The 12,659-nt window shown below is 44.0% G+C and overlaps 1 protein-coding gene across 1 annotated transcript in view; it reads right to left on the minus strand.

The window, feature by feature from the left end:
- The window catches only part of CDH11 (cadherin 11), an 86,045-nt gene that overhangs the window by 11,308 nt on the left and 62,078 nt on the right, over positions 1-12,659 (minus strand). The window contains exons 3-10 of the mRNA XM_057372658.1: positions 9,688-10,082; positions 7,556-7,850; positions 6,678-6,797; positions 6,110-6,277; positions 3,497-3,684; positions 1,774-2,027; positions 489-625; positions 169-290 (exon numbers count right to left, since the gene is read on the minus strand). Of these exons, the coding sequence (XP_057228641.1) occupies positions 169-290; positions 489-625; positions 1,774-2,027; positions 3,497-3,684; positions 6,110-6,277; positions 6,678-6,797; positions 7,556-7,850; positions 9,688-9,915 (1,512 nt within the window). The 5' untranslated portion in view covers positions 9,916-10,082. The remainder of the gene's footprint in view (positions 1-168; positions 291-488; positions 626-1,773; positions 2,028-3,496; positions 3,685-6,109; positions 6,278-6,677; positions 6,798-7,555; positions 7,851-9,687; positions 10,083-12,659) is intronic.

Below are 12,659 nucleotides of genomic sequence, written 5' to 3' on the forward strand. Positions count from 1 at the left end.
TCACAGGGGGCAGTGGCAAAGGGCAGTGGTCACAGGGCAGTGGTCACAGGGGCAGTGGTTAAGGACAGTGGTCACAGGGGGCAGTGGGCACAGGGGCAGTGGTCACAGGGCAGTGGCCAGGGACAGTGGTCAGTGGGGGCAGTGGCCAAGGGCAGTGCCAGGCCGTACCTGGTTACTTCGCGCGTTCTCGCACACGAAGGCCTCGTAGGCRGCTGCAAACCGGGGGGCGTTGTCATTGACATCGATGACCTTGATGGCCACGGGGACTTTGGCTTCCTGGTGCTGTTTGTCTGTGGCAGAGGCAACACCAGCATGAGACAGGAGCAGGAAAACCCCTCCAAACAAACATTCCCGGCTGCAGCCAGGAAAAACACAACATGCTGGGTGAGGATATCTGTCTGGATTTGTTGCAGTTTATCAAACTGAGACAAGTGGAGGATTACAGAACTCACACCACTGATACTAAAACACCTTGGTGAAATACTCACGGACTTCCACKGCAAAGACAGAGATATTATGCCAAGCCATTTCTTCCCTATCCARAGCCTTTATTGTCTTGATATTGCCATCTTCTGCATTAATAACAAAGTATCTTTCAAGGTCGGTGTGCCGGTCAATTGAATATCTAAAGAAGATTGAAAGTCAGTAATCAGAGAGAAGGAGGACTTGGGAGTTTCACACATCCAGATTCATTCTCTATAATTATTATTTCTAAATAATTGTAAGTAGTGCAGCTATTGTTGCCCTCAATATCATTGTCAAAGGGATGATCTGCATTCTTTTAAAAGGAGAATCACCTGCTTGGTTTCTACATTTAGAAAAACAGTACATCAGAACRTTTGTAATAAGTGAAAATTGCTGGTCTTTGAAATCTCTGTATCAAAGCCCTAATACACTCTTTATTTTCTTCTCTTACAAGACATGATAAAAACGTCTACTGAGATATTTTTTCTCTTCTGTTTCATATTAAACGAGGTGATTTTTAAAGTCTTCCAATCTTTGGTTTACTCAGAACTTTAATTGATCATAGCAATTTATCAAATATTATTATACAGCTCTGACTTTCATAACTTCACGTTGAAATTCTTTGAAATGTTAAGTATACTCGTTTATACACTGAGAACATGACAAATAAAAATAAACAAATAGAAGGATAAGAGAATATAAGAATTGTTCCCTGTTTGGGTGGGCAGGCCCTGGCACAGGGTGCCCAGAGAAGCTGTGGCTGCCCCTGGATCCCTGGCAGTGCCCAAGGCCAGGCTGGACATTGGGGCTGGGAGCAGCCTGGGACAGTGGGAGCTGTCCCTGCCATGGCAGGGGTGGGATGGCACTGGATGAACCTTGAGATCGTTCCAGCCCAATCCATTCCATGATTCTGTGATTCCAAGATAATCCAACACAACTGCAGAAAGCAGGTGTCTGTACGTGCTTGTCTTTAACAATTAACGCTTAACAATTACCCAGCACAATATCTAATCTACAGCTCAGAYCTCAATATTTTGAGAAAAAATACTTGCTGTGATAACAGCACAAGAYATTTATGGGAAATATAATTTAGAGTCTACCACAGATGCCCTTAATCATATTTTAATCAGCCATAGCTGTGGTTATGATGCAGGCTTTGAGAAACTGGCAGCTGATGGCACAAGGCATCAAGGCAATGCTGGGGAGGTTAACGTTTCCATACTCTGGCTGTCTGCAGMTCTATCACTCTGTCTTCAGAACTTGCTGAACAAATGCAACAGCCAACACTCAGAAGGAAATGCAGCAAACCTTATAGCACTGTTGGCAGCATCAGGGTCTTTGGCATGCACTTTTCCAACCACAGTACCAGACGCTGCATTTTCCTGTACTTCAAAAATGTAACTTGGCTTCAAAAACACCGGGGGCTCATCAGCATCTTCCACGGCTATTTTCACTGTCACCGTGTCCTTGAAGGGCCCATTGCTGATGAACTTGGGGTCAATGTGGACATTGGCTGCCTCCACCTTCAGGCTGTAGGACTTTTTGGTTTCATAATCTAAGGTCTGGGAGACACAAGAACACAGAGTATGGCAGAGTCAGGAAAACCAGGCTGTGAGAGCAGCAGGCAGTGCCCTAGTGCTCAATGACATCAAACAAATGTGAGCATCTGTCAACAAGCTTGGACTGAAATGTGTGTATTTAAAAACATAMAGACTCAGATGGAAGGAGCTACATTCTATGTATGGAGCAGCATAGGAGGGCACTCAAAATATCACCACAGAGTCCTTTTGTCTCGCTCTTTGCTTGCTGTACCACTGAGGAAATCATCAGGAAAATGAACTTTGTCTCTGTGCAGCCTCCCAGGCAGCATGAAAGTACAAGGGACAGGGAAGGGCTCCCACAAGAGGCCAGGCATTATCTGCTCCAAGCTGGCAATCATTCCACATGGATGTGGTTTGAAGTGCTCCGGGGTGCACCGTGAGATGGGACACAGAGAAGTTAAATTATTCRCTAGTGGGAGAAATACGAAGATGGTTTTCAGTGCTTTAATCCCGGCAGTTCTCACCAACCACAGGACTCATGGCACTTCCCAAAGGGAATAATGCCCCATGGGTAAAGCACTTTTGAGAGCCTGATCAAAGCCATGGCACCTCCACACCTTCACTGGCATGAAGTGGCTGCAGGGTTGCACCTCCAAATGATCATGCAGGTGCCAACCACAATTCACAAAGGATGTTAACACCATAGACTGAGTGAAGCGACAGCTCTCCCACGTTTCAAAACACTCAAAAAATCTGCTCCCACCTCTAGAAYAGAGACAGAAATGGAGCCAGGGAGTTTTGAGCAGAGGAAACCTCTGGGTCCCTTCCTGAGGGACTGCCCCAAAGGCCATGGCAGGGCTGACCAGGAGTTAAGTCGCCCAGGCCTTCTCCTTTGAGTTCTGATTATCTCCAGGAAAGATAAATGGCTCTAAAGACATAAAGGGYAAAACAATAATGCTTACATAATAATAAGATTTATGTTTTATAATTTGCAATTCAAAATTAATTTGCTAGCCCCTTCAAAGCTCGTGCTGATGGGTTGTGAAATCSCCTCTGCTGCTTTTGCCATAGCCTGTGACTCCTTCAGAACACTATTGTGGACAATGCACAGCTGAAGAATTCAAACTATAGGGCATGAGGCTTTTCAGACTGAACATAAAGCAACAGTGAATGTCTGCTACTTATCAGCACTAGGCAAAACTTCATTAACAATGAAGCTGATGGCATCGTATTTTACCGTGACTTTTTATTATGAATTCATTTAGTTTGTGCAATTAATCCACTGTACAGTATTTATGTAACTCTTCTTGGTTATTTTCTTCCATTCCAATTCAGCTAATGGGGAAATGGAATATTGAGAGTTAATCACACCTTGAGAAACGAACTAAGTGAAATTTGCATTTACTAATATTTAGCTTAGGCGGTAATCCATTATTACCAAATATTCTGTCAGCAACAAAGCACATTACACAGCAGCAGGTWTCACTCACCTTCTTAAGCTTCACAACCCCTTCCTGAGTCTCATAGTCSGTTGTGATCTCAAACATGTCCATGCCATCCCCGTCGATGATGCTGTAGGCCACCAAGCCGTTCTCCCCGATGTCGGGATCCTTGGCCTTCACTCTGCCCACCTCCTCTCCGGGGACAGCCGCCTCCGACACCGACATCTGATACACACCTGCCCAGGGGACAGGATGCCCTGGGTGACCAGGCTGCTCTCCAGACGTGTCACCTTCTCGTAAATTTGCCCTCTGCCTTTGTTCCCCCCACCCCCCCTTTCATGCAGTAGTATTCTTAGTAGTTTTTAGTAATAAATCTATTTTGCAACCTTAGTTAAGTTTTCCAGCCTGTTTGACCATTCATGGAGCGTGAAAATTTTTCTCTCAATCCTTTATCTTATCTAAAAGCCACAAATCTTGTTGTTAACTGGTGTTTTGCTCTCCCCTCTGCCTTTCCTGGGGGTGAAGGGGAGATGTGGTGGGTGCCTGGGTGTTCAGACAGGGCTCAAACCACAACAGGAGATTATAACTCATTGGACTTGCACTGTCCAAACAAACATGGCAATTTTTTTTTTGCATTTTCACCTCCTCTGAAGGAATGTTTTGTTCAGTTATAAAGAGCTCTGAGGAGCAAGTCAGGTGGGAAATTTTAACCCTGGTGGATAATCCACAGAACAGGAGCCCCTCCCTGACGTGCTACACCCCATCTGTGTCACCTCTGCTCAGGGAGGGCTGAGGACAACCAATCACTCAGAATGCAGGAATTGCTGTGGCATCAAGGTTACCTCTGATAGCAGAGTGTTATTACAAAAATGGAAGGAAAATTCCCTTTCATGTGACTCATGGCATGGCCTTCAACTCTGTTTCTCATTTCTGCCCCTTCATTCTGGACCCATCAATTATACAAAACGAATTGGATAAATCCTGCTGCTGTTCTGGCTCAGGTACAAACCTGCTGCTTTCTATGGCTTGAATTTGGAGTGTGGATGCAGAGTAACAATGATTATAAAATTTCAACCATAGAGAATATCTATCAATTTCTATGTGATTTCATGCCAAACAAAAAAATGGCTTTCCCACAGCAAACTCCAGTAGGAGAACCACACCCCAGACACCCCCAGGCATTTCCCTGTGTATTCAGGGACACCAGAGGAGAGAAACACTRCTCCTGGATAAATCTCTCTCCAACAGCTGTCCTTTAGGACCTTCCCAACCCCATCCAGAGCTTCATAACACAACCTGATCCTAAATATATAAACCTATGTCAGCATTTGCTGCCACCTCATCAGCATTAATAAATTGGGGAGGAATAAAAAAAAAAGCATGATAAAATAAAATAATCTAATTTATTCCCCTTTGTAATTGCTCCTCCTTGCTCCATGAGCACCCTAGGAACATCAGGAGACTTACACCAGGCAGKGACTTGGCTCATTACCCATAAAAACAATTGGCACATGTCATTGAAACAGGTCATTAACTCCAGTCATAAAGAACCCAAAATTTAAGCACATAACTCATTAACAGACTGAGCAATGAACATTTGAAAAAAAAAAAAGGAAAATGAGAATTTTAAAAAAATCAATCATTTCATTGTTTATACTGACAGGTAAAATCCTGGGTTTGAGTTATAAAGTATTTCCAATTCAGGTTTAACCTGGGAGTGAATGATTGAGTAACTGCTTTTGGACATTTCTGGTAATTTAAAATGTTCTTCCAAAACCCTCAGTAAAGGGGCTTGAATTTGTAGAGAAAAATCCATTATTTGATGTATCCTGGGGTCCCAGGTTGTGATCTGGCATGAAAAGGCTTATTTGCAAAGTGTGTCAAACCTGATTTTTTTTAGGATTTAATCCTTTCCTTTTTGAAGGGTAGACAATGCTGACACAGATTTTTACATTTAGGAMCTGTCTGTCACTTCAGCTCTTGCATGAGGGGCCAGGAAGCTGCAGGATTGGAAGAAGAGCGTTGGAGGGACAGCCAGACCCAGGACATGTCAGGGTCAGAGCTGCTGCTCAGAGGAGAAACACGGTGAGCTAGGGTGGTGTCTGCACTGCACTCAAAAAACCCCAAACCCACGCAGAGATGAGATGCAGAACAGATGTGTGGGTCCATTAATGTTCTGCCACCCAGCTGGAAAGGCTGAGGCTGCTAATGTCAGCCCTGACTAATTTTAGATGGGAAAAATAAATAGCTCAGGTATTAAAAACTGCTGTATTTGACCTCCATTAATACACTTCAGCAATTAAAAAATGTAATTGTGCTAAATTTAGTTTGTTTTGCTATGGTAAAGGTAAGTCTTGAAGAATATGTCTCTCTGCTCATGTAAGTTACACAGCAAGGCCCAGTAGCTTCAAAAATGAAGTGTAGGGTCAGGAATATYTGTAATTTAATCCTAACCTTAAAAATGTCTCACCTTGTAACACAAAGAAAATAATCCAGACACTACAGCTCCATATATCACCAGCAAAAAATTAGTGACTAATATTTATTGATGTGTGCTGCAATATTCCATCAGTGATGGCTTTTTTGAGCTTTGAGTATGTCTGATACTCCTCAAACATGGGTCACAGTGGGAAAGGTGAGAAGGATTTTGCTGTTACTCACTCTGTGGGAACTTTGGTGGGTTGTCATTGACATCTGTAAGTGTAATTGTCACTTTGGTTGTCCCTGAGAGGCCTCCCATGTGTCCTCCCATGTCCTTGGCCTGTATCACCACRTGGTACTCCTCCTTGGCTTCCCTGTCCATGTTGGGAAGGGCAGTTCGGATAATTCCTGCAAACACAGAGCGTGGCACACGCTGATTCAATGTCTGYCTGCTGCTGTCCTTAGAGATGGCATTGAACACAGGAATATCACAGTGATGGTGAAGGCTCTGCTGCCCCTGTGCACTGCTGGGTAAGGAAAGCAGCCCTGACAGTGCACACAGTGGAACAGAGGATCAGCCTGCAGAACTGACACTGTGCACATAAACAGCCTTTCAACCATCACAGCACACCTTAACACAGAAACAGCATCAACTTTCCRCTGTAGCATCCTCAGGAGCTGCACCAAGCACCAGGAGAGCACCCCAAGGCAGAGCAGGAAGCTCTGCTCAGGCACAGCAGCCCCACCATCAGCACATGGGTTCAGTTCCCTGCCCCTGGTCCCACCGAAAGGAGCTGCCCAGCAGTACCTGTTTGAGCCTCCACCGAGAAGTAGGGCTGACCCTCGAGGATGCTGTAAACCAGCTTGGCACTGTTCCCATAGGTCGGGTCATCAGCATCTGAGGCTGTTACCTGAATAACTGATGTACCTAAAAATGGGGAGCGAACACAGGASCAGAGTCAGAGGCAAACACGTCTGGAAGGACCCTGCAGAGATGCTTTCAGTCACGCAGCAAAGCTGCTCCTGAACTTTTTTATTTCCACGTTTGATAAATGAAAAAAAAAATTACTTGACAATTTCTATATGACAAAATATACTCATACGTTCCAAAAGGATTTGTCCCCAGCTGTGATGTGGATTAATGTTCTAACCAGGGAAGATATAAAAGTCAGCAGTCACTCTGTTATGGTTTTTCCCCTCTCTAGTTTCAGCCTTATATTGCTTTTGTCATTAGACAGCCAAACAATAGAGTTTTCCTTCACATTTTTCTCAGTCAGTTTCAGAAAAATCATTCCTGTAGAAATCTCTGAGACAAACACTGGCTCGAACAGGAGATGAAAATGGAATAGATGGTGAGGCAGTAACTCCCAGCTTTATTACACAGCTCTGCCAAAGGAATGATCTTCGTGTTTACCCCAGAGGATTCACACTCCATAAATTCCAGGGGACTCTCATGATCCTTCCTAGGAGGAAATAGTTCTATTCTAGGAACATCTCCCAGACAGGAGCTGTGCAGGGTTTGATTTGGTCAGCAAATTACATACATCAAGTGAGTCACTGGCTGAGCACGAAGTAAATTTTACTTCCCCCAAACCCTTGACAATAAGAATGAAATAAAGCCAAGACATCCTGRCAGTGCAACACCTTCCCAAGGGCAGGAAGGGCAGTGCCTCTCTGGGTACTCACCTACATTTGATCTCTCGGGCACATTGGCGTGGTAGTTCTCGTGGAGGAACTCGGGYGGGTTGTCATTTATGTCCTGAACTTTGACAATGAATTCAGAAGGGGGTTCCAAAGGTCTGTTGGTGTTCCTGTCCACAGCCTGAGCCGTCAGGGTGTACTGAGCTCTCTCCTCCCGATCCAGTGTCTTGGTTGCATGGATGTTCCCTGATTTGTCGTCAATAACAAAAATGATTCCTGCTCCTTCACCTGAGAGAATGTATTTAATGTTTCCATCTCCAGAATCGATATCTGAATGAAGCTACAAAAGGAGAAACAGACACCTTAACAGGGGCGCACACATTTCCTGGATAGGCTGAAAACAAAAAAGTGCAGGGAATTGCTGTAATTTCACAGTTTTCAACCACTGTGTCTTCCACCAGGTGATAATCCCCACTCAGGAACCTGCTGTGACCACCTGTACCCTGTGTSCAGGGCAGTGCCAGCCCAGCCCTTCCTCCTGCCACATGCAGGGTGCTGCTAAACCCACGTTTCCACATTTAAGGAACAGAACACACAAGAAGATAATTTATACCAGGTTCTTTATTCACAGGAATTTGGTAGGAAGAGTCATTTTTACAAAGACTTAGTACACTTTGAATGAATCATGTTCTGCTGCCTTGTATGTAAAAAGGTGTTCAGTGGTCAATGGGATGGATTAAGGGATGAATGAGTGAGCCCAGCTGTGCCCAGGTGTGCAAGGGCATCCTGGTTTGTCAAGTACAAGTGGCCAGCACAGCCAGGGCAGTGACTGGGAGTGACTGGGCAGTGACTGTCCCCTGCACTGGGCATTGAGGAACCTCAAGGGCTGTGTCCAGTTCTGTTCCTCCAGTTCAGGAAGAACCTGSAGGGGCTGGAGCGTGTCCAGGGCAGGGAACGGAGCTGGGGAAGGGTCTGGAGCCCCAGGAGCGGCTGAGGGAGCTGGGAAAGGGGCTGAGCCTGGAGCAAAGGAGGCTCCGGGGGGACCTTGTGGCTCTGCACAACTCCCTGACAGGAGGGGACAGCCGGGGGGGTCGGGCTGTGCTCCAGGGAACAGGGACAGGAGGAGAGGGAACGGCCTCAGGCTGGGCCAGGGCAGGGCCAGGGGGGACAGCAGCAGCAATTTCCCCATGGAAAGGGTGCTCAGGCCTTGGCAGGGGCTGCCCAGGGAGGTTTGCAGTGCCCATCCCTGGAGGGGCCCAAGGAAGGGCTGGAGGTGGCACTCAGAGCTCTGGGCTGGGGACAAGGTGGGCATCGGGCACAGCTGGGACTGCATGGGCTGGGAGGGCTTTTCCAGCCCCASAGATCCTGGGATTCTGTATGGCTCTGGGATTGCCAACCAGTTTTTAATTACACCCTCTTTAATATAAAAGAAGCAACAAATGCTTACTAAACATTCTTAATTCCCCAACCAATGCACACTTCAGTTTGATGAATGAGGGAAACATTGAGCCAAATTACAGATTTATTGATTTTATATTGACAGCTACAAATTGCACCATTTTAAACCAGAGTACCCAGAGTGGTGTTTGTTGACATTGATCCTGTTTCTCTGCTCTTTTTGTGCCGGGGTTAAGCCAACACAGTCCTGCTGCCCATTTAGAAACTGGCAAATATACTGGTTTATTAATCTGCTTATATTTTGCTGGTGTTAGAGAGCAGTAGAATAAAAAATCAGTCCAGGATGTGTGTACATACACATCTGCACACAGGTATTTACCTCCCTCTATACATAATATAGATATATATAATTTTACTGATAGTTTGAAAATGAAAGGATAAAAATATACCTATTTCACTGAGCTGCTGGGCTTGACATTATATTGCATAATTGCTGTTTTTGAAGACCTGAGAATCATTTGCAGATATTCCTGAGACAGGTTTTTGCTCAAGCTGTTGGGGTGGTTCTTGCTGTTTTGCTGAGTAACAGCCTGCACACTTTCATTCAAGGTCAATGGAATTATTTCTATTGATTTAGGGAGTATTTTGCTTAGCACCTGAACTGAGCTACCAGAAAATAAATGAGCAGCTTATACAGCAGAGGGAAACAGCAAAAAAAAAAAAAATTAAAAATTAAAATAATTAAAATATTATTGACTGAAAAAGAAATAGTTTCTTACCCTTCCTACCAGCACAGGGTCTGGTCCTGTGTACTCTTCTATAACAAAGAACTGATTCCACACCCAGCCGCGTTTGGAACGATGCAGGACTTGTCCTTCTTTGCCCTTCTCGTGGTGCCCGTGGAGGGATGGCCGGGAGTGGTTGAACCTCTCGGTGCTCAGGGCATGGCTGTAGCACAGCACCCCCAGGCACAGCAGAGCRGCGTGTAAACAACTGTCCTCCCTCATTTTTGGTTATTGTGTAGGCACAGGAGAATCCAGGAATGCACCCCTCCCACCTTGGGGGTCAGAATGCTTGGGTTAGCGAGGCGTTTCAGAGCCACTGCTGTGCACATAGGATGGCACCACGCATGAAACACATCACCCTAATGCTCTGCAGCTTCCCAGCTCAGCTCCTGGAAKGAAGGGAAATGGAAAAAATCGTCARTTCTTTGAGGATACAGTCAGTTTTTCTATTTAGCAAAACAAAATTAGGACTTCCTCAGTCAATGTCAAGATAAGAAGATTAAAATAAATATATTGATACTGGTGGAATACTGAGCAATGAGCAAATTTGGTGTTTTGCTGCATGGTGCTGCCACCTCACAGAATCTCCTGGCTGGCTGCTTTGGACACTCAGTGGCTGGAAGTTGAAAGACAAGGAATCAGATTCTCTCGTGATCCTTCCAAATTGATTTAGCCCAAGATGCAAAGTGACTGCAGAAATACCTAATTTATACCTAATCCCTGTTTGGAGCTTAGATGTAAACMTGAGATATAAACTGCTAAGCCAGAGGTCTGCTAAGCCAGATATGAGGGAGATACCGAGATTTATCAGGAATGCAATATTTCTCCAGAAGCCCTTTCATGATCAGCAGATCCTCCTGCTGAACATAATTCCCTCTGTTTTCCTGGGCAGGAGCAGGGGCTGACGGAGCTCCAAGGACTTCCAGACTGAATTTAGATCCTGGAAGCCTCTCTGAGGATCAAGGCATGGCTGGCATTGATTGCCAAGTGTGCTGCTCTGGGCTGGGGACAAGAAATGCCACAAATCCATAAAAATGCATTCAGATATTTCAGATAGCGTAACAATTGATTTAACTATTTATTTYTACTTTCCCTGGGCATTAAATTACCAGGATTACATTGATTTCCTACTTCCTAATACTTCTTAAAACACCAGGTCAGAATTAATATTTGAGGGAGCAATTGCTTAATGCAGTGAGATCTGAACTAAGCATCTCTCGATCCATCACCAAAACCACTTTCATTTATCCCAGGGGTTTCCAACAAATTCTCTTTGAATCTTCACACAAAACCAAATTTTACAATGTTTGTTTTAGTTTTTGGTGTGATTCTCTTTAATCTTCCACAAGATCCTGATAAAAATCTTGATGTTAGATATTTGTACAGGCAGATGTATAAATATGTGCTACCATCAGCTTTGAAACAGGATGATTTTTTTAATGAGAAATAAGGAGATTTTGTTGGTATTTGCAGCAGAGAAAATGTGAATATAGGCAAAATCTTGAACCTACAGCACATGCTGTAAATCCAGACACAGATAAACATCTCARTGGTCCCAAACCCCTCACTTGGGCAAGAGTTTCTCACATCCTGAGCAGTCGTGTCCTCCTTCCATATCCCTTTTACAGTTACATAAACACATCTGCTGGCAGGGGTTTGTGAATAAGAAATGAAATGTAGGGGTTTATTTCCTCAAAAATGATCGGGTTTTAATTTTATGGCATTGAGAACTGAAATCACCTCAATGACAACATCAAATGAACTCCAGTATAATGAATTAAATGACATCCTTACACACAGAAAAAAAAAAAAAACAAAACCATATTCTGGCTTTCCCAAGCATATTTATTAAATAGATTTGTTGTTTCCATTTAAATTGTTTCTATTGTTATGTGATGACACATTACAGATTACTCACACCAGCGTGGAAGACACAAAGAGGAAAACAATCTCTATTATTTTTCTGAGGAAAAYGCTTWTATTTTGACACAAAATGTGTGTGTAAAATGTGGAGCACAAGGTCTCTGAATTCTATTTCACATCTCCATCTTGTTGAGGGGTAAAAATAATGTAAGACTTAAAGGGACAGAAAACTGTGATTCCACCAATTTTGGAAACTTCTTTTTTCTACCAAGTTTTGCATAGAAAAAATAAAATAAAATCTATGGGATCTGTGCTATAAGAATCACTCATGTGCAGCAATTAGAGGGGCTCGGGCTCCTGGAATGTTGTACAGAGTCTATAAGCTCCAAACATGGAACAGAAGATATTCCTGGACATCTGCACATTTTTAAACATGCTGTGAAAACAAAATAAAATAAAATAAAATAAAATAAATAATAAAAAAAGTCTGCAAATTAACTGCTTATGTTAATAGATTTGGAATGCATTTGAGAATTAAACTCACTGATAATCATTCATCATTAGCATCACATAATGATCTCAGCTACAAAATTAAGTAAACAAATACCCCTCTCTTCCCCAACTCCTCAATGCTGTTATGTAAACCAGTAAACACTTTACAAAGCTGCTTAACCAGAATGGCAGAGCCAAGCTGATCCATACTCTGCTTATTATCAGCTATTCAAGTGTGAAGTGCTGGAAACAAAATGTTAATCACAGATCCATGCTGCATTTACTAATAAGGATTAAAAGAAAAATTGTTTGCTATCTTTTGTTTTATCCTCTGGATGTAGATGTACAGAGAGACAGCAATATGGCTCCATATCTTCAAGCTAAAAACATCTATTCTCTCTCATCCACTGCTTCAGGGAATCACAGAATCTCAGAATGGTTGGTGTTGGAATGGACCTCAAAGCCCACCCAGTGCCACCCCWGCCATGKCAGGGACAGCTCCCACTGTCCCAGGCTGCTCCCAGCCCCAATGTCCAGCCTGGCCTTGGGCACTGCCAGGGATCCAGGGGCAGCCACAGCTTCTCTGGGCACCCTGTGCCAGGGCCTGCCCA

The sequence above is a fragment of the Malurus melanocephalus genome, unplaced genomic scaffold (genome assembly GCF_030028575.1).
Source record: "Malurus melanocephalus ecotype Western Australia unplaced genomic scaffold, MMel_1.1 scaffold_176, whole genome shotgun sequence".
Classification (NCBI taxonomy): Eukaryota; Metazoa; Chordata; class Aves; order Passeriformes; family Maluridae; genus Malurus; species Malurus melanocephalus.